Here is a 23,063-nt window from a genome sequence, read left to right on the forward strand (position 1 = left end):
AATAATAATAATAAGTTAATTTGTGAAAGATGATGGAAGAGAAATTTGGTAAGAAGAAGAAACGAGGGAAGGAAAGATGTAAGGAATCGATCGGTGTAAAATTGGAGCGCGAACTAAGTAAGCGGATTATAAATAGGGAAGAGTGCGAATAGTGTATCGCGTGTAACAATGAACAATAACGCATCTCGTGAAGGAACGAACGAGTGAATGAAAGTTCTGAATGAGGAGTTGAACAGTCACAGGCGCATGATAAATGTTATGGCGGCATAGGCGCACATAAATATCAGGGAAAATACACGCGGCGCTGTAAGCAACGATGCTATCGAACGATTGCACGCGTACGTGCTTTTTACCCATCCGAGAGCCATCGTTCTTAATGCCATCGTAACCCGCCGTTTTAACGTTTTCCCCTCGAAAACCTAGTGATAGAATTTCTCGAGAAAAATTATAGCGATAATAATAATCGAAATATCGCGCTCCCCAAATTTTGAAATCGAACCGATCTTTTCTTTCAATTTTAGCCAATTTTTGCTAAACGATTCGAGACTCGTTTGAAAGAAGCAGAGCGTTTTACTTCTTGTAATTATCGTCTTCCACGATTCTTGAAGCAATTTCCAAAACGGAGAATCGATTCGTGGCGACCATTTCTCGCGTGACGACAAAACGCCATTTTCACGAATTTTCAACAATTTCGCGTTTGCGAGATACAAAAGAAATCATGAACCAATTTCCGTATTAAATATATAATTAAGTTCGTAATTCGACGATAAGAAAAAAGATACGAAAATCGATGAACAACCGGATAGATTCTTAGAGTTGATTTTACTTTCGAAAAATATCGTCTCGCCACTTTCGCTCTCTCGTAAGACAGAAAATTTATAGGTTAATTTCTTACGTAACGATCCTACATGCGCGACATCTCTCTTTCGACGATCTAACTTTTTATCCTCGAATCGGCGAAATTGCAGGCAAGATATTAAAGTAAGGGGTGAGGGAAGAGTTTCGAGCTGAATTTCGAGGCAGTTGGAGATAAGTTGGAAAGGGGCATCGGGGTTCAGGGATCGTATAAGGCGTCGTGCAGTATTCGAGAAACTCGGTTACGACCGAACGGGAGCGGTAACGCTCATCTCTGTCCATCTCTGCCCACGGTTACGAGTGCACGTGCTACGTGTTTCTCGGCCGGCCAAACACCGCAACCGTGCACAATGCACGGCAGAATTCCATTCTGTATACACGCAGGCGCGCGCGCATGCGCGCACAAATTTGCCTTTTCCATCGTTACATACCTCGGGCTGCGTACCTCGGGTAGTTCATCGCGGCTGTTTACTTTGCCTAGTCGTAAACTCCTCGTCCACGATTATATTTTTTTTCTTCTTTCTTTATCGCTCCCTCCTCGAAACACCTCCCCGAAGTCGAAATCGTTATTCGAGAAAATTCTCGGGGGAGAATTTTTCCTTGGATTTTTTTCAAAAAATCGACGGTTGCAGGATAATTGAAATTCACACCGATATTTCGTCGAGAATCTCTTCGTTCTTTTCTTCGACCGGTATGATAAATGGAATAGGAAGAGAGAGAGAGAGAAAGGATTCGTATTCGTAAAAAATTTATCACTCGAAGAAACCTCGTCAAAGCTTTTTTATTTCTTTTTTTTTTCACTCGTATCCTTGACGAGAGGCGTCATGCCGGGATACTTGATAATATTTTGCAAAATGAATTTTTCTTTCCTTCTCTTTTACGCGTCATTGATTATGATTTATAGAGTAATCTTAATGTCACCTGGTTGATCTCGCTTCGCGATTGGTCGAAATTGATCTTTAACGAGTCGACTTAGGAAGATTCTAGAACCTCTGTGGTAACCTTTCCTTAAATTAAATCGTGAAATTTCACCTCGACGTGATTTATCTCCTTTTTTTTTTTTTTCTTGTTAAATTGTCGCGTACGCATTTTAAATCATCGACTCGCATAAAATCGATGTAAAATTAAACGTATCCTTTGATACAATCTACGCGTAGGCTCGTAAACGCATTATTAAACGCGACTTGAATATTAAAAATATCTACTTCGGAGGTCTCGAAAAATATCTCACGTTTCAATTTGGAAAGTCTATCTATAATTACTTTAAAATCTTACAACGCTTTCTCCTTCTTCTTCTCCATTTTTTTAAATAATGGATATAAATAAAACAAGGTGCGTCTCTCCCCTCTCTCGATTTATATTGTGTTCATCAAATATAGGATCTCCAGTTTCATTAAATTTAATTAATGATATTATTAATTGGAATAGTTTCATGATTAAAATTTATATTAGTAATTTTAATAATATATCGTTTATTTAGATTTATTTATTTGTTAATCATGGAAAAATTTCTGTGAGATTTAAAATTAAAAATGGAATTTTAATTGAATATTTTGTATTATTAATACGTTGAATTCCTTTAAATTTAATATTTTTAAAACTTTATTTTATTTAAATAAGTTATTAAAATTAAATTTAAAATATTGATTCGTGGGATCAATGATATAATAATAAAATCGAGGAGTATAATTTTTTTTTCCCGCGTCGTTATTCCGGAATTCCAAGTTTGGCACATAATATCCGCAATTTTATCCCGATCGTTCGAGCTCAACTATTTTCCACAGTAGACTCGAGTAGACGTCGACGTACGCAAAAAACGCCGTGTACTCGGGTAAGGTTCGCCGATCGTTTCGCCTCGAGCGAGCATAAAATTAGCATAACTTCGATATATTATCTCCCGAGATGTTACAAAGTTTTACACGGTTTACACGTCCCCTGTGCGACAAACAACCCTTTCGTGAAAAGCGTCGCCGTTACAGATTCAGAAAAATAAACTCGTCCGAATAATCCGTGCAGTAATTGACACGAAAATTGGCCAATATCTTGCTGCGAAAATTTTTACAGAAATTAATTCCAAACGTTATAGCTATAAAAATTATCGAGGTTTTTCAACGCTCGAAGGATCGTTTCTCAAATATCGCTCAGGAATCTCGAAACCGTTGCAAGAAAAGAGAAGAAAATTCGACGCATGAGCAGCATATCGTCGGCAGAAATCTTACGAGCATCTTTCGAAAAGTAGACGCGTTCGCCTCGATATTCGATACCTGGTTCGACACTCAATACCTAACTGGTCCGGACGTCTGCCTTTGAACCCGGTCCAAAGACCACGAGCAACCTTTTTCTATTTTTCCTTTCGTCATTGTCGACCGCTTGTCCTATCTCATCATCCTCCGCGCTGCCGGATGCGCGCGAAAAAGGGAGGGAGAGAAGGGATCGAAGAGTGGAGCAGGATTCTTCTTCGATGAAATTATGGCAAGCGAGCTTTCCTTTTCTTTCTTTCATTTTTTTCATTCCAATCCTCATCCGTTCGACTTACACTTTTCACGAATGGAACGAAATTTGTTACAGTTGTTGCCTCTTTCACGAATATGGAATATGGAATACAGTTTGAATAAAAAGAATTTATTACAGATATTCGAAGTCAATCTGATAAAAAATGAATCCAGAACTGATTCCGTTTCCCACAGCATCCACCAATACTTCTTTACATTCGATCCTCTCGTTTCATGATACGATCGTCATCCACGAGGAGGAAGGAGGAAGGAACAGCTACTACTTTCCTGTCTGTTTATCATACGACACTTGTCGTTCGACATTTGCCGAAAAAGAAAGAAGATTCGAAGATTTTGCACTAAAAAAAAAGAAAGAAACAAAAAACTTGGCCTGTTAACAATCTCTCGAGAAGGATGATCGTTTTCGAAGAAAGGAAAGAAAGAGAAATTGTCGAGCCAAACCGATTGTTCCATCTCAAGATAAGCACATTTCGACGATAACGAGGCGCACGACGTAACAAGGAATCAGAGGGAGATATTTAATTTTGGGAATCGAGAAAGGGGAAGCGAAGAAAGCGGTGGCTGGAGAAAATGGTCGCAGGTATGCAGGGGCATAGGTAGTATATCTGGCTTTTGTTTTGACTCGTCTCATTGTAGCCTTTAAGGCCGGCTCTGCCGGGTCCCGTTCCGCCGGCATCGAACGACACGCGTTGCCGGGGCGGGGAACGCCGAACTCCTGCTCCATTGTTTTTTCGGGGATAGAGAGTGTGGAAGCCAAGGAACCCATTGTATTGTAATGGGCATTACGGATATTCGCCTAAGTGGCTCGTACCCCCGTACCCTATTACGCAATTTATGGCCGTTCGTTAGTCGTCCATATTGTTTCCCCCCGAGATCCTTACAAGTGGCCGCCGTTTCTGAAAATAATCGTGACGTACACTCGCAAGTTCGAAAATTCGGGGAGAGAGAAAGGAGAGACAAAGAAAAGCGGATTCTTCGTTTCCTTTCCTGAAAAATTCGAGGAGAGAGAAAGGAGAGACAAAGAAAAGCGGATTCTTCGTTTCCTTTCCCGAAAAAAGAAGAAGAAATCTGGTGGAAAGAAAGGAGAGAAAAAAGTTTCTGGAGGAGAGAAAAATGCAGCTGCTCTCCTCTCGATACTATCGATTCCTTCCTCGTATGGAGACGCATATATAACTTTGTGTGGCCCTGCGAGGGGCCTACGTAGCGGGCGGGCAGGGTGAATGGAACATCTGCCGATGGGTCGGGGTCCTTTTCCAAACACCACCACCTTACATCGCAAAGGGGGGGAATATATATACTAACTGCGCGAACAACATTCGCTTCGATAACTTCCCAGATATCCAGGAATTTTTCAACGTACCTTCTGATCTAAATTTAATCCGAGCTACCATGAAAAGGAATTGCGACTATATCAAAATTATTATCCAGATTTTTATCCGCGAGAGAGAGAGAAACTGTAAACTCTTACGGCTAAGGAATTACGCGTGGCAACAGACCACGCTTTACTCCCGTCACGGCAACAGAAAGCATGGTACGTGCCGGCATTCAAATCACCGGGAAAAGAGGTCGTTCCGATACATCCAGGAGGTAAAGTAATCGCCGTTAAAAAATTATTACTATCCGCTACACAGTTTTTGTTCGACCGCACCGGATGTTTTACAATCGCTAATTGCACAAAACCGAGATTCTCAGGGGCTAATGTCTCTCTGGAATTAGATTGCGAACTGAGAGCCGGCTCTCTCGAACAAGGGAGAGAGTAAGAAAAATATTAAAGAAGAATAGATACGTGGAAAACGTCAGTCTGAAGATCGAGAAATTTTGAAATTTCTTCTTCTTCTTCGTAGTATGTTGGCGCGTTTCCGCCTACCGAGTTTGCCAGTTTCAGGTTAGAATTGAAAATTACGATCCGGGTAATTTTCTGTCCGGGCGGAAGATTAATGGCGTCTGAAGCCCGAGGTATGCAAATATACCGTTGAATTCGCGGCAAGATGAATAGTTGACCGTGTCTTCGAGGCAACGTTGTCGAAGCAAATTAAATTTTAAAACCGTATAAATTAAAATTGTAATTGTAAATCTGATGGCCGTTTTGAAACGATTATGACACGTCGGGGTTTCTCAACAACAACTTTTCTCCGGCCAACTTTTTTTTTCTCTTTCCTCCTTTCTTTCTTCCTTTACGATTTTTCTAATTATTTAAACATTTTAAACACGCGCCGCTAAATTTCAATCTATCCGCACTTTTGAAATCGTCCAACGACGCCGTTACCGTTAGAAACTCAATTTCGCGAAACGCATGACAATTGGACAGTCTGGAAATTATTCACGAAAATAAAAGTTTCACGAGGTTCTGGAAAAAATATAATTTTCGGAATATTTATCAGGGCATCGTTTTTATATATTGAAATAAAAAAAATTGTTTCGAATATCATCGTATCTCCGAATAAATTACACGAATAATTCGGTAGATTTTAACGAATATATTCGTTATTACGAAATTAATTTAAATAGGATTTTTAAATACATGGATTCTTAAATAAACTATCCGGATAATTCTGATAATATTCTCCTCTCGACTACTCATCCAATATACGTAAATACGATATACATATATATTGTTCATTTGCAAATCATCGGTTGCACAGGGGTCAGCTGTTTTAATAAACGTTGCCAACTTACAGATTGCGGTGCAAGAACACTATTCGCAATTGAGAATCGGTGAAGCGTTAAAAGTATCTTCGAGGATCTCCTCGAAGTACAGTTACCTCGAATTATACACAGGTTCTCCGCCACGCCGGACGCCATGTTCTATTCAACTGAGAATAAAACTTTGAACTTCTTCGTATTTCGATGGAAAAAAAAAAAAAGCACGCGTACACCAAAAAAACTTGACCCTGACTCGACGACGACCCCGAAACGCCGGTCGAGAAGAAGAAAAGAGACGCGAGTTTTTGAAACGGGCGATATAGGACTCGATAGAGAGGTGGATCTCGGTTGATCGGAGAGTCGGATCGAGAGCCGCTTGGAATTCCGGTCACGTAGCCAAGTGACATGAACCGTAGGGAGGATGACACGGCTCTGACCATTTCGTTCGTAACGATCCACACAGACGTGCTATTATGCAAGCGTAACCTCAACTTCGACCATGTCCAGAGATTACGTGCGCCAACGATAGCGTGCGCTTTATTTCCAAAGCAACGCGGCCAGGAACGTGTTCTTCCTCCTCCCTCCTCCTTCCATCCTGTACTTAGGGTATTAGAACTCGTACGTACGTACGCGGCGACGATAAGGGAACAAGATTCCGCATAAATTTTGTTAACCGGAGCATCGTGAGATCCCGGATATATTATATGAAAGAACGGTTTAATAAATTATCAATGCGGCGAGAGCTATCGAGATCTCGATCCCTGATACCGATTCTCCCGGCGAAATCGCCCGTGTGACCGATCCTTGAATAATAAAAGAATCAATCGAAACTTTCGATATTTCGAATCCTCCTCCTCCTCCTCTTTTCAATATTTATTCTCTATGTTTTGGACAAATTGGATCGTCGATGCCAACACGAAATAAAAATCTCGTTACGTTAAGTTCCATCATCCATGTTCAAGTAGATTCAATGGGTTTCTATTTCCAACAAACACGATTCCAGATGCCCGCCTCACCTTATCGTAGGGGGAAAGCAATGTGTCTCGAGCAGGATACGATAGGAAGCGGGTGCACAATGGGTGCACCTCCTCGCTTGAAATTCGTGGAGGGTTTCGCGAGGGAAAGAGGAAGGGTTATCCGGTTTCATCCTCGCGGCTGTCTTTATCTCCTCAAGATCGTGCTACTGTCCTCCTCTTCACGATTCCTCGAATTTTTCCTTCGTGCTCGAAGACACGAGGGATAAACACAAGGAATATAACACGATTTTTTCTTTTCAAAAATTTATTTGGAATTATTATTTAATCACAGACGAAAGAACGTATAATAGAGGAAACGTTTCCTTCCTTTCCCCAACGGTTTATTTGATTTTTGCAAACTAAAGCGAGCCTAGATCTTCCACATCCGGAGGAATTTCTTGGGAAAAGAGGAGGCTACGTAGGTTCGTAATACCTGCTATTGTCAAATATCGTCGCGGCTTATCTCCGTCACGTTTCTTACATTTCTTGTGCCGAGAGGAGAGGGCATTGGCTTTCGACCGACGTATGTATATACGGAAGAGGAGAAGGCGAATCGAGGCGGAATCGGACGAAGGTGTTGCAGGGTACCCTCGAGCGCGTTAGAAAGGAACCGCAAGCTGGTTCGTCACCGACACCGGAAACTAGGGGAGCTTGTAACAGCCCTCGTGCCGCCCTACTCCTGTTAAATACCACAGTGTCTCTCAATCGAATTCTACAGATAAATCCTCGAGATCCTCCAAGTCGAGGTAATAAAACTTCGAGCAAGTCTCGATTGTTAGCTAAAGTTTGGGCAAAGGGAGAGTCTTACTTTGGATGAGACAATAGTGTAACAATGAATTTCGAGTGGAACGGGAGGAGGAGAAAAATGGTTGGATGAAGATTTACAATTGATTTACGAATTATATATTTATTTTTCCTATATATTTTGGATTTAGATTTCCATCAATCGTGTCGAGGTGACAGACGCTTTCCATTCATCGAAAATTGTATAATAAATCCAACGTGATTACAACGTTGTAACACTTTCATACCAGCGAAGTTATTGATAACTGCGAGTCGAGTTTGATTTCAATGTCCGTCTCAACATAGATTAAAAGAATCTTCGAAAGAAATTTGTTACTCCTTTTATTTCCAAAAGGAAATCGTGTCAAAAGTGAATTAATTTATTCGATCACACGTTTATATAAAAAATACATATGGATATAAATATGTTTAAAAGGAAACAAATGAACGATGAGTGCCACGAAGCACATCTTTTATAATCTAAATCTATTCAACACTTTCTCTTGATGAAAAATCAAAATTGAAGCTCAACACATCATGATATTGGACGTGGCTCGATAGATTTCTTGCCTCCAAGGAAAAAATCGATCGCCATTTTTGTCGAACGAATTCGCCATTCTTATTAAACTCGAAACACGTTCAACTTCGATCGCAAACAAATTTACCTTTCGATCGCGCTTAAGAAAAAGCAAAATACTCACGTAATCCAGGTTCATCGAGGAGCAAACCGATTACAGAATCGTATTATCGATCTTATAATGGATGCCGGTTTCATCGAATCATTGATGATCGATCTCCTCATTTTCCTTGTTCATTGATAAACCTTTGCCCCATCGATAAACTTACACATATATATATATACACTAATCGTTAATCAAACACACGGCGGATCAAAGTTGGAGAGCGGATGAAATTCGAAATAAGCTGTATCACGCGTACTCGCTAATAAATTCCCCCCCCTTCCCCTCCGATGAAAAAGATCTCGGGTGGACTGTTTAATGTAACGCAATTTACGGCGCGCGATTGGCGGCCACGGGCGAGAAAGAAACTTTGAAAATGGCAAATCATCATCATTTGCGTCGTTAACCGTGAACGAGGGGCGCGCGATGAAGAAAGGGGGGGGAGAGGAGAAAACTCCTCTCTGGCAGTTGGTATAAGGTAACCCAGCAGCCATTATACTTAGTATCCTTCCTATGCGGTATTCTTGCTTCTCGCGATAATAAAGTCGGGGTTCGAGCCGGCACACGTTATGAATAAGCGCGCATAACCCGCCGGCGTATATCTATATTCCAAGGCAACGATCCAACAGTCCCAGGGAGGGAATATCGCAAAGCCAACCCCCAAGCCGCTCGTTAAAACGAATCCTCGAAAATTAATTAGACCTTTGTTGGAGAGAAAGAAAAGGAATCGCGCAACGTCAGAGAATTTTCATTAGAGACCTCTCCTTTCTCATTTCTCCTTCTTTTTAATCGAGAAAACTAGTTGCTAAAATAAATCTCTCTTAAAATACAGAATCGTATATATAAAAATTAATAATCTTCACTATAACAAGTGTGAAGAATAATAAGTATGAGGAGAACATTTTTTATTATTTTGCAAGTGATTTGGGAAGCAAAATCGATGATATCAGATTTTATAAAACTGTTCGAATTATCATGGAGACGCGAATATCTCTCAATCCAAAGAAACGGGAAGAGGAGGGATCGTGACTTTGGCCGCGATAAAAGATTCGAGGGGATAATTATTATCGCGACTGCGAGAGAGAAGGAGGGAAAAGGACGGGACGCGGGAGAAAGGTAAGGAAACACGTTCGATCGGAGATAGCGATGGTTCAAGGATCGATACCTGTGCACACTTGGTGATCACCGCGGTGAGCGCCATTAGGATCCTCTCTCTCTCTCCGTTTCCTCTCCTCGTCCATTCTATTTCTTTTCCCCTCCCCGTAGCATCGGTCTCTGCCTGTCTCGTTGACCCCGAATACCAACGCACGATTAAACCCCGCTCCTCCGCGATTCTTTCGTACACAGACGCGAACCGTAACCATGCGAAACGTGTACGCGAATGAAGACGGCCGGCAATTGTAGAGAAAGAGGCAAGGAGCCTCGAGAGAGAGGCGGCGAATCTTTCTCCTCTCCGAACGAGCTTTTCTGAGCGAGCGACGAGAATTTATTAACGCGGAGGTGGAAACGATGATATACGATACATGGAGGGATCCGTTTCGAAAATTACTTTGTCATTTCTCAGAAGGCAAATCCTCGGAGGAGAAAATCGAACGCGGGGAGAGAGAAATAAATAAATTTGTCCGCCAAGTTTTCCGAATTCGAACTGAATGTTACAAGTGGTCGGATTACTAAGCATTATAAATGAATATACGTGTCAATGTTTGCACGAGGAATCCTGTTTCATGCTCGATTAAACCTCGGTACCAACATAGAAGCGATGGCACGAGTCGTGCCTTCTGCTCTCCGATTGCTTGCTCGAATGTCCGGTTGATATTGTTTCGATCAAAAAGGACCGATCGTATCGAATGCCGACGCTTCATTAATATACGACACCCGAATCCCCTTACACGAGGATTCGGTTTTAAGAATAACAAGGTTATTTTTTTAATCGCTATCATCGATAAACGAAATCTTTTCTTATCGATCGGAAAAATTATTACGATAACAATAAGAAATATCTTCGAGCTCCAAAGGTTACGTTCTCTCGAATCGGACGGAAAAGGGAATCGACAACAATGTATCGATCAATTTATTCAACTGTATATACACAATACGAGCGAATCTCGATCTCGACCGTTGATCCCTACCCACCATCGGATATCAAAACACGCACGTTATCCGAAGAAACGAGTCACGGTGAAAACGTCGTATACCTTCGTATCTCGCACCTGTCGTTGCTAGAACGCCGAGGTATTCTCTCTCTTTCTCCAGCTTCGTTTTTGCGCGGGGATCGTCCGGTGCACCCATCGAGAGTACGCCAGTCACCCGTTCGAACGGTGGTTGCCGCAATAATTCGTCCATGTCCATATACGTAATACGTAGAACGGTTGGAAGTAACGAGAGTGGGACAAATTATCGAAATAACGAGGGCAAGAAAAGTATCCCGAGCCGATTAACGAGCTTTAAATACTGATCTCTCCACCTTCTGTCTATCGCGGGCGACGATCGAGTTTATTGTTATTATTACTACCGAGGTAAAGAAAAGGAAAAAAAATCGACTGTGATCGAAATATAATTATTTCCTTACATCGAGGATGATGAGAAAGTCGAGATTTCGATTTCTTCGAAAACTCGAGGACAAACGGTGTATATATATATATATATATTATAAAATGGATGGATAGGAGAGTAATAGAATGATTCGATCGGGTGCAATTCTCTTTTTACGTATAAAGAAGGAGATCGAGAGTCTCCTTCCGCGAAGGGGACGAGATTACCGTACGAAGGTTGAAAAACACGATCCGTGTATCCGATGCGCGTGGAAAGAAAACGGTGGCATTGAAACGGGACGGTGCGGAGGTGCGCCGATGATAAAACAGAAGCGGTGAGAAATAAAACGCACCGCAGGAATGCTCGGATGCGCAACACAAACGCGTAGCTATGTATCTCACTGAATTACCGACGTGTATGAAAATGGCGTAGCCCGCATCCTGCATCTGACGTTAAAGCTGCAGGAGGGGGGAGAGAAAAAATGCGCTATTTAAAGTTCTTCCGTGGAATTATACTCCTGTACAGAAGAATCTGTGTACACCTGTGAAGGAATCCAAGGACCTTCTTCTTTCTTAAGGAATCGACAATTATATCCTTTTCGCTTCCTGATTTCGCGCACAAGATCTTTATTACCGCGCGATAATTCGAAGTAACGAGAGGAAAAAGGAAAAAGTATTGGAAGGAATTACGATATTTATTCGTTATCTCGAAATTAATTTTTCTAATACATCGAGGTATCACTTCTTTTTCCAAGGAAATAAATTAATTCGATCCAACGCGCGGTTTTATCAAAGAATTTTATTCAAATACGATATACGTTCGCAAATCATCCAGACGTACTATTCGCCCTGAAAACAGCGCACCATCCTTTTCCCTGTGCGTTCCGTCACGCTCGGGGACGTATCAGAGACACACCTGGCAATCGATAATGGTACAAAGGTAGCGGGCAAACGGGGTTCCGAAAGGAGGGTAAAAACTTGCACGAACTTGCGTTTACAACATTTCCGAGTAGTACAATTTCGTGCAACCTAACCTAACCTCGTCCTCCATTTTTACCAATCGACAATGCGTCGTCCACAATTTGTCTCGAATATTAAAGGGAGAGAGAGAGAGAAGTGTTTTTTAAACGCTTTTTCGAACGAAACATGGCGGAACTATTTCTACGACGGAACGTCTCTCACGCCATTTTACAAAATCGACCAATCCGATATTCCGTGTTGAAACGAAACTACACCATGCTAATTGATGAGACACGGTTTCTCGACCGATTAAAGCCGCTCTAAACGATGTGTACACGAGGCCGGCGAATGTGGGCACGGACTTTTGAAAGATCGGCCCACGAGCAATCGAAGCAATCTACGGGATGTTAATTTCAGAGAACCAGCTCGCAGGACGATGCTAATTTTCGCGAGCTTCGCCAAAATTTCGGATCAAATTCGCGAAAAACGTTTCCGCGTGAGGGAGAAACAAAGAATTTCTCGAACTGGTACGTAAAAAAAAAAAAAAAGAAAAAATAACACAAAGGAAAGGAATATTTCTCTTGACAATAAAATTTCAAACCAAAAGTATACATCTATTTAAAAAAAGAGTTGGTTAAAGTTTGCAGAGAATAATATTTCCAAATCTCGAGCGTGAAAATCACCGTCCATATATTACGAATTTCTTACGTTTGCGCCAGAGAATGCGCCATGAATGCTTTTACACGGTTCGACGCGTCAGCGATCAGATGTAATCGCACGTATGGAAGGAATTAAAGGTCGCCCATTTGCGCAGTATTTCATTTAACGAAATAGTAAGGCGAAACGGATCTACGATTCAGCAGCGATCTTCCTCGTTAGCTCCTTCGAGCTTGGAAAGGAAACGCGCGCGAGCGCGTTCCGCCATCAACTTTGTTAACCCGCGATCGTTAAATGGAATTATCCGAATCTATTTATTTCCAAGAAAAGGATAATGCGTTTAATTCGAAGGAGGATATTTGGCATAAACTTCGAACGACGATGAAACTGTTGAAAAAATGGCTAAACAAATCGCTTCGACACGAGCGCGTTGAAAATCCTGGGAATCCTGCAAAAGGATTCATGCCGTTTGGTAGCAGGGCGTGGGAGACGGCCGACCAGCTGCTGGTGGATGTTGGTTCAAGGACCATTACACAATGGGACTGTACGTATGAACGTGCACGTTAGACGAGAAAGTCACGTTTTCGTGGAGTGGCTTTCTGCCTTTTACGAGTGACGAAAAGGAAGGAGGAATCGTGTTTCCGTAAAAAAGCGTAGAAATAACCGCCAACTTCATCGCCATCCACGAGCCGAGTCCGAAAGATCCAATTTAACCCCTCATATTCTCTCTTCATTCTCCAATATCCAATTAAAACCATTTCTACTAACAATAATAAACAAAATCATCGCCTCACAAATCGTAATCAAGTCGATCGACGAATGTCCCTCGATAAATTCAACGACGATGGATACCGGATGGATGAAAGGAGATCGCGGGCGGGGGAGGATTGCCAATTAGAGGCAAGTCGCAGCCAATCAGCGCGAAAGCGCGCGAAACGGTGCGTTATCGCTGCCAAGGATCGTCACGAGGGACCAGTTTGACGGCCGGTTGATAACTCGCCAACGAGTCGGCCATCTTCGGATAACGGCCGATTTCCGTCCGTGCGGCTTCTGCGAGAATTTCGATTCCGCCCACCCGAAAAAGAAGTTCGAGTTGTTAAAATTGGAGTAAAAACCGAGAGTCATCTCGATTACAAATTGCGAAACGTTCGAACGAAGAGGAATCGAAGAAAAAATTTCAGGAATATTCTTTATTTTTGAGTATAAATATTTACGAATTTAGATAATTTAAAGGAACTCGGCAAATATATTATTCACCCGTTTGTCAAAAACATGTCCTGTTGATTTTAATTTTAGATCGATCTGCTCAATGAATTAGTTTTAAATAGCTGCAATACGTTGACTGAACATGAAGGACGAATACTTGGAAAGATAATTTTTTGGTTATCGAAATAATAAATAGTTTGGCCGATTCTTTCTGTTTAATATCGTTTATTATTTCAAGACGGAGCAATACGGTGGTGGAAAAAATACGGTCGGTTCGTTTTAATGGAACGTTAACCTCGCAAGCGTGGCTTTCGATTGTTCCGTCGTGCGAGCATGTAATACGAATCAACGAGCGTGTCTACGGAGGGGGGAGGGAGGGATTCTTGTTTTCAGACGCGAGGCTCCGCTGACCGCGTGAAAAATTAATCGAGTCAACGTTCCGCGACGTTAATTGCAAGTGTTGTTTCATCTATCTATCTATCGAGAGAACGGAAAAATAAACGACGATATCGACGATCGTACGATTCAATTCTTTTAACGTTCCTTTACGATTCGAACGAAATAAAATAAGAGAGTCGGAGAGTGCGTTAAATTTACGACTCGGTATGAATGGTTGGAACAAGTATCTGATAAAACGATAGTGGCCTGTTTCGTCCACTTGAAATAATTCACCTCGGATTAATAAGATATTATAAAAAAGAGCGGATGGCAATAAAAGTTGAGCTGCCAGGGCAGTTGAAACAAACCGGACGGCGGATATATATATATATATGTATATTTTATGATTATTATTATTGGCCAATGACATCGATGCAAAACGGTTCGTAAATGCCAATTCCTAACCGAATAAAGTATCTTCGAATGCTGCCTGAAAATCGTCCCAAAGTTTTTAAATTTCCTTCCAGCCAGATGTGTGATTAAGAAAAAAAAAATTCTACTTTTCTACCGATCTATCGTGAAAAAGAAAAATATTCGAATAAAAGTATCGATCTGAAAAATGGATCACGAAAGAAACGGTGTTGAAACTTTTCGAAAATTGTAAAATCTTATATATATATATATAGGCAGATTCCCATGACCGTTCGCCGGGGGAAAAGTTATTAGTCAGTCGGCGATTAGCCTCGTGTAAAACATTCGCTTTGCCGTGGCGCTCATTGCCATTTATCAGGCAAAAGAGTGACTGTGCACATGGAGCGTTGCGCCCGTGGAGAAAGAGCGAGACAGAAGGGAAGGAATCGAATGATTAATAGATACGATCGCATTGACCTAAGAAGCGAGCCTTTCGCGATCCTCCTCTTGGGAAAAACGGGCATACTCGAGGCGAGGGGAAATAACGAGTATCTTTGTCCGTGCTCGTGGCCGGGGAAATAATCGAATTTTAGAGAAACGATGATTCGGAACCGGCCCCTCCTCATGTGAAACCATTTCCACGTGTCCTTGCCTCGCCTTTCCCCCTCCCCGCTACAGTTTCGCGAATTTATCGCGAAAGATGGCTGGAAACGATAGCGAATTTCAGTATCTCCATCTCCCCCGCTATGGAATTCGCGCTTGATACTTGTGAGAAAGTTCCTTCCGCGAGTGGAAGGGAATATTATTCCTCGTTAATTTTAATAACCCCTCCTCGTCGAGGAAACGCGATACGATCCATAGAAAGAATAACGAAAATGTAATATTCTTCTCAAAAATCCCAAGAATTACTTTTCAAAAAAGTAGAGATCGGGCAAGCAAAGGGTCTTCGATCAACGAAGACGCTTTCCTTCCTGCTCTTCCTTCGAAAAAAAAGAGAGAGAGAAAAGAAGAAGAAAAAACCTCTCCTCTTCCCTAGCTAGCCAAGGATTTCTTCTTGGAAATCTACATACTGCCACGCAGGATAGAATCCTTTGGTGCTTTATAAGGGCTCGCGGCTGTCCTTCCGTTGACTGACGGCACAATCCTCGATTCCTGCGCGATACCGAAGGATCTCTCTCTCTCTCTCTCTCTCTCTCCGGACGAGGAGACGTAACTGGCATAGGGAAACGAAAGAACGGAAGGAACGGATGGACGTACGGTAGCCAAGGTCCTTAATTATGCGGTTTTACGCTATGCGTCCAACAAACGGGGAGGAAAGGGGCGACGAGGGGACGTTAAGACGAATGCAAATGGCCGCGTGGCTAGGTATAGGCTAGGTCGGGCGGAGAGAGATCTTGCCCTTTTAGTTAACAGATGCCGCGAGATACCGGCTATCTCTCGTCTCTCTTCAATGTCGCGGTGAAAACGGGACGATCGGGAGGAAAGTATCGGTATCCATCCTCGAGTCAAGAGCAACAGCGTGACTCGAGCTGTGTGTTTAATCGGCTCTGGTGGAAAAGCCGATCCGGTTTCGTATTATTCGCCCGCGAAAAATTGCGAGGAATTTATTATGAATTATCGAGAGGTAAATTCAGAGGAATGATTTTTTTCTCTTTTCCCTCTTCCTCTTTCTTTTTCTCGAGAAACTCGCTCCGTTCGATCAATCCGTTGGAAACAACGATCGTCGTCAAATTGTGACCTTTCTTGGAGAACGTGTTTGCCCCTAAAGTGAACGGCAGGAGAGAGAGACGGTTGGCAGACTTTAGTATCATCGTGCACGCGTTTCTCAAGTTGCATTCATGTGTATGCACGTGTATGCACGGAAGGCTCGTGTGGCCCCCTGAATCCGATGAAAGGGAACGAGGAACCGGTTACAGGTCGATCGCACGTCGGATTCTAAGCTGTGCCGGTTTCGAGTGTCTCTAGTAGTTACGTGATATAGAAAGAGTGAATAGACTCCGACTCCGAAAATGTTAATCGCAACAATGGCCTCTAAAGACCAAAGGATCTCGAAGGATCGAGATAGGTTGGTGTTACGACACGGAACGGTTTCGTTTCGTTCGTAAATTTTATCCAAGTATTGCTCTTGCGTTTAATAAAAATATCGAATCGTCGCGAATAACGATTTTTTCGAGCTCGATTCGAATTTAAATTTATTAATTAAAAGTAAAACTTTTGTAATTTTCGCGAGTTGGACTCGAGTGAAAAATGAACGTGTTACTTGTTAACGGCGCACGGGCGACGCGTGGTTTTGTGTGAAAGCACGTTAAGTCCGGGGCGAATCGTTTCCTAAGGAGAGAGAGAAGAGAAAGCCTGAGAACATAAGAACGGCGAACGTCTGGAGAACTGCCGCCATGCCGCATTCAGAATATCTCAACGCAAAGTAACAGACTCGAGGCGAGGTCCTCGGAAGCGACTGCCAACCTCACTCAATCGGAGAACATTCCAGAACGTAATCCCGCGATATCAAAATTATTTAAATTATTATTTATTTTAAAAATTGATTTTCTTTACGATAATTGCGATAATTAACATCGATCGATCCAGATCATTGAGTTGAAATTAAATTTATATTTGAAATATTTTATTGTACAATTTGAAAAATAAAGAAAAAATATTTTGAGTATCTTATATTCGAAGAGTAAATTCTCGATTGAGGAAATAATATTGATATTTCTTTCTGTATATCGTATATCGTGTATTATTAAGAATCGAGAATAGAATTAAAATGAAATTTGTTATGCAACAAGGTTGGAAAACAATCTGCAATCAGAGTTTGCATTCGTCTGCGTGTCGCTACTATTCGGTTTTACCAACTTTCTTTGGTAGATTATTCTATACCGCACGTTCTTCCCGCCTAAGTACTCATTGGCCCGAGCCGGTGTTACGTCACTGCCTACGGAGATTTATGCGTTGTAGAAAAGTGAAAATAAAAATTCACGATCATAAACGATCAAAAGATTGTAAACTATTCTGCATCTCGCATTGTCCGAAATAAAGATAAAATTACACCGCAATGTAATTCTCATTTTATGTAATTTTATTCTATTTCAAATATATAAATCACTTTCGTTTCGTTGGATTTTTCAAAACGAGTTACATCGACTTTTTAAGTGATAAAATCCTTGTGTTGCAAGATGCAATCGATTTTTTCCAACTCGAGAGAAAGAGTGGAATTCTAATTACGTATTCTTTAATCATGTAACTTGTGACCTTTGATGAATAAAAATGATTGCAAAATAATTAACTCAAAGTGTAGAATCGTTTGATCAAATCATAATCGGATGGAAAAAAATGTAATTTTTTTTTTTTTTAAATATAGATTTAAATAATCGAAATGTAGATGATTAAAATCCGATTGGCGATATAAAATTGGGAGAGTAATGGAAAAAATGTTTTGAAAATTTTTGCGTATAAAAGAAAAAGTTTCGGTGTTATTCGTGAAAAAAAGAAGAAAAGAAACGGGGACGCGAAACGTTGGTTCGGATGTTTACGTGCACACGAGGGAAGGAAGACTCGTTTCCTGGAAAGCGGGGTTGGGCACCTGTCCCTCAGGGATTACCAACTTGGAGGCACACGCTTATCGGCAATATTGAAATTGAGCACCACTGTGACAGTAACATAACCACGTGTATTCGAAGAAGCTAACACTCATGCGTCAAGAATATAAAAATCCGATAAAAGCGTTAAAAGAAATTTCCCTATATATATATCAACAAATAAAGAAATATAATTTAATTGTTATATAGAATAATAATCGTAATCTCCCTTTTAGAGGTATAATCTTATCGTATAATATTCCGATTTGTCTATATATGACGAACAAAGAATAAGGAAAAAAGTTATTAAGAAATATTGTACATTTCGTAAAAGAAAAACGCGACGAGCAGGACAAGCATACTGACATGATCAATATTTTTGAGACAGGTAGTAATTGAAAGCACGACAATGTCCGAAATCCATCGCTACGGAATACCAATTATATGAAAGAAATCGTTCGTTAATCTTTCAACGTTTTGACCTCAAACGATTCGTAAGACGCTTAATAGAGTGAACGTTCGAAAAAAACACCGAATGTCAGTTAACATGTAAGCGTCCAACGCGCCGGCGCTCAGCGTTGTTTCGTGACCTGTTGCCTAGCAGCGACATGTGGCGAACAACGACTTCAAACTGACTCCGTAGCGAACGCGACGCAAATTCTTAGAAGAGTATGCGTAAATACACTTACCGGATACCGCGGGGAGAGAAACGGCGATAAACAGAGGCAGAAGGAGACACGCCATCGATGCGTAATCCAATTTTCGTCGTGGCAACATGATGCCGTGAATTTTATCCACACACATCGGGTAGACACACACTCATCGGGGCTTGGGCGCACACACTAGAGAGAACCAACACTTCGGTGCACTTCAGTATAAAATCCGCGTACCGTCACTTGACCACGCACATCGTCCGAAATCTGTCACCTCCGATACGTCCAGTAAAAGTGTATACACGTTCACGCGAGGCAATACGAGAAAAAAGCATGCGGCAACCGTATACGAACACGACCGCGTCCGAAACACTTCTGGGATCCCTATTGTTCGCTTAACGCGCTGAAAGTAGTTCCCCAGTGCGCGCGCACCTGCCTTCAACGGCTGTATTACTACGCCACCATAGGATGGCTGACGACGTGACCCAATAGGAATATAGCTACAAGGGAATCGAGCCGTAGCCCGCACACATTATATTTTTGGTTACATACGAGAATTTTTACCCCAGCCAAATTATTTTTTGTTTCAAAAATTCAAACATACATCGTTAAAAAATTTACTCCTAATCGATAATTTCATAAATCACGAAAATTAATTTTAACAACTATTTTCTTTCTACGTTAAATTACGTATCATATTATAAATATTAAAAAATAATTCCAATATGTTTTTCAATACTCGTAAATACATCTTATTTCGCCAATAATAAATTTTATCCTACAAACGTTCCATCATTTCGATGATGTACGTAAATTTTCAAACAAATTCTCTTTTCTCAGTTATATTACACTTGTCGCAAGGACAAACGAAATCTAAACGAAGTTAATTTAATTATCTCGATATATCAAGGTTGATAATTAAAGTAATATACACTTACAATAAGTAATATAACGCCGATTAAATCGTTTCCCCTTCGTTTCTTTCTTTTTTTTTCTTTTTCGTATTTTTTTCAATCGATTATTTTTCAATCGATTTCACGAATTCGAGCCTCAACTGTGGATCGAATCCATGATTCTCATCCGGATTGAAATGAAACGCCATCGCGCGTGACGCTTCTCTAGAATTCAAGCGGCAAACGGAACGCAACGAACGTGGTCAGTTATAAAGTGCCAAGACGCCGATGTGTATGAGGCCCCGTCGAGTACTGGCCAAGCATGTCTGATCATTAATTAACCTTCCAGCGGTTGATTGCGTGTAACGCGAAATTCATCGCCAGCGTAGCCGCCGCCAGGCGCGGCTGCTGCCTTAACGAATACAAATGCGGAATTATAATTCGGTGCCCTCTCCTTTAAGCCCATTCAACAGACGAAGCCTTACGAATTGCCTTTCCCCTTTTGTTGTTCCCCCAAACGCACGCGAGAAATACGCGCACGAAACTGTAAATAAACCGTGGTCGTTAGTTCTTATTAATGGAACGATTAACCCTATCATCGAACCGCAAACATCTGCGAACGATGCGTTCGCAGGCATTCGAGATGCGTTACGCCATCGGGAGCGGCAACAGTTTTTCTTCTTAGCGATTTCTATTCGAAAGCGTGGCTCGAGCTCCCTTAATTTTTATCGATTAAACTTTACTGGTTGATAAAAATTAAAAATTTAATTTCTTCGAAACGATATCGACTTCGTTATCGCCAGCTAGTTTTTACCCCAGCTAGCGTCTACTTATGCGTGTCTATTAGGTATTCTTAATTAACCGTGACGATAAAAATTGAAACGCATATTTTAAAGGCTTATGAAAATAATATGCATGGTATTTATCATAAATTACACGTTTACGCATGACACCAGGAACTGAGCGTTCCTCGCTATGCTGTTGCCAGGACAACGCCGAGTGCTATTGAGTCGATAAAATAAGCAGATTGCTTTGCAACCTCTCTCTCGCAAGTGGAATCATCATGCCCGATCCGTTAGCACCTACCATGGACAATAAATTAAACGATTTGAACAAGAGAATCGTGGAAATCAAGAAAAAGATCCAATTATCAGGTAAAAATCTCTCTCTTCTCTTTTAAAATCGTGAAAAAAATATAATCTAAAAATTATAATCTCGATCTCGTTTAATATTCATACATATATATATATTTGCCACCATGTTGTTCGCGTAAAACGTGCCGTTCTCTCCGAAAAGAAAAACAATTCGTTAGCGTTTATTTCCCAAGCCAGTTCCTGATTGCATACGGAGATACATAAGAACACGTTTAACCGGAAAGACTAGAAGTTCAGAAAGAAACGTTCTTGTCACATGCCCCCTTCTCCGGAGAGGGGGGAAAAGAAAAAAAAAAAACAAAATTTCCATCGGTTTATCGATGTACTTATATCAAAATGTTAATTATAAGGCGAATATCCCACTAAGCGTTTCTATTAAAACGTAAACCGGTATCCGTCGAGAAGAATTCGAACATTAATATATGAAATATCGCGTCTTTTTATTCGATGAATAAATGATCTCGTTGATTATTTGTAATTTGAACGTTCAATTCTAATGATACACGATGAAATAATTTACATTGTTTCGAAAAATAAAAATATGCATGCAAATTAAAGAAATGAATCATGAACTGAGAAGCAAGGATTTTTTTATCGATCGTAGAACGAACGATGGTATGATTATCGTATCCTACATTCCTTGTCACTCGAAAGACACAATACGAGCTGGCAAGTTTCCTCAAACAAAGTCGCTTTTGCGGGAAATCGTGACGTCGATTTAAGCAATTTGGTCAATTTAGTTTTGCTTAAGATGTACATGCAAAGTAACGTTGATCATGATCACTCGATCCATCGCAATCATCGGTTCAGTCACGACCCGCGTGATTTCTTCCATCCATCCTCCGGCTATTATTATTATATGGAAACCGTTTCATCTCCTCCTTTTACAGCTTAATTAATTTCTCCGTTCTATTTATCTATGTGTGTACGTATATATTTCGAAGAAGAAAAAAGTCGATTAGATCCCCCCCCCCCCCCGGCTGATATAAAACTTACATTTTTTTCAACGGAGCGTTCACGACGCTTTTCGACGGGGTTAAAAATTCGCTAAACGCTATTCATACGATTATTGACAAGTAAAATTGCATCTCGTTTAAAACAACATTCCTCGGCTACATAAAACTACACTAAGAAGAAACGTGAAGAAATAGGTAACAAACATTTTGCTCATAAGCGTTTCTCCTCACGAGGAGGAATAGATATTATCGGGCATCGTATAACGCGATGTACTAAGATGTGTTAATAATCAAGCGTGTGCCTTATGCTCACAGAGGGACAAAGGAAAGCGAATTTCGAAGAATACGAAGCTAAGAAGCATGAATATGCGGAGAAAATTACAACTCTCAAGCAAAGCATCAAAGAACTGTACGTGGAGTACGCAAACACGCAGAACGTAATTATGAAATTTGATGATCGAAGTTGAAAATCGCGATTTCTCGAAATATCGTCCGCCCGATGAAAATCTCATATCTCTTCCCCTTCTCTATTATTAATTACAGAACGAGGGGAAATCAAGAGTTCGCACGGGGAGCGAGTCTTATGGGAAAAAACGCAATTTAGATGAGACAATCGCCAGGATGCAGGAGGACAATGTACGGTTAAGAAAGAAGCACGATCTAATTAAGTATCAGCGCAACAAGGTGAGATACCCATCTCTCTCTCTCTCTCTCTCTTTCTTTCTCGAAAGAAAAAAAACATTATTTCGCGTGTAAATATATTTCTTTCATCAAGCGGGAGCAGAGATTGCGCTCGTTGCTGGACGAGTACGGCCGATTGATGAACAACAAGATGCGCAAGATATTCAAGAGGAAGATGGAGAATCCGTTGAGAAACGTGAGTTGAAAGAGACGAACGTAACACAGATATCGTAAGAAAATCTCGATCTTATGTGTTACAGAAAATCGTCAAGTTGGAGGTACGTTTGGAGCATATGAGGATGATGCAAATTAAGGCGAATATAACGCGGATGAGGTATGCATCGATGTGCTCCGATTTAAAGAGGAAATCCGTCTTCTATGCGTCTATATTGAAAAACTTGGAGGACGAGATAAAGGAGAGGGAGAACGAGACGAAACGTCTTCAGGCAAGCGAGAAAATTTCAATGTTCATCGTATACAAAAATAGCGTATGATATGATAATATATATATAGGG

The 23,063-nt window shown here is 41.0% G+C and overlaps 2 protein-coding genes across 2 annotated transcripts in view; one reads left to right on the plus strand and one right to left on the minus strand.

The window, feature by feature from the left end:
- The window catches only part of LOC413289 (neurogenic locus Notch protein), a 214,315-nt gene extending 195,148 nt beyond the window's left edge, over window positions 1–19,167 (minus strand). The window contains 1 exon segment of the mRNA XM_006567988.3: window positions 18,901–19,167. Coding sequence (XP_006568051.2) covers window positions 18,901–19,015 — 115 coding nt within the window. The 5' untranslated portion in view covers window positions 19,016–19,167.
- A 215-nt stretch (window positions 19,168–19,382) lies between these two features.
- On the plus strand, window positions 19,383–23,056 carry LOC107964132. Its single transcript, XM_026439777.1, has 5 exons — window positions 19,383–20,911; window positions 22,183–22,304; window positions 22,411–22,551; window positions 22,643–22,744; window positions 22,809–23,056. Exons 1-5 carry the CDS (start codon window positions 20,821–20,823, stop codon window positions 23,040–23,042), a joined length of 690 nt encoding a protein of 229 aa, XP_026295562.1. The 5' UTR covers window positions 19,383–20,820; the 3' UTR covers window positions 23,043–23,056.
- The last annotated feature ends 7 nt before the right edge of the window (window positions 23,057–23,063 follow it).

Source organism: Apis mellifera, linkage group LG3 (genome assembly GCF_003254395.2).
Source record: "Apis mellifera strain DH4 linkage group LG3, Amel_HAv3.1, whole genome shotgun sequence".
NCBI lineage: Eukaryota > Metazoa > Arthropoda > Insecta > Hymenoptera > Apidae > Apis > Apis mellifera.

Bases quoted from the DNA above. Each gene is read 5' to 3' on its own strand.
- LOC107964132 (XM_026439777.1), top strand. From the start codon at position 20,821: ATGCCCGATCCGTTAGCACCTACCATGGACAATAAATTAAACGATTTG. The intron at 22,305-22,410 runs GTAATTATGAAA...TATTAATTACAG, and splicing joins AGTACGCAAACACGCAGAAC to AACGAGGGGAAATCAAGAGT. The intron at 22,552-22,642 runs GTGAGATACCCA...TCTTTCATCAAG, and splicing joins TTAAGTATCAGCGCAACAAG to CGGGAGCAGAGATTGCGCTC.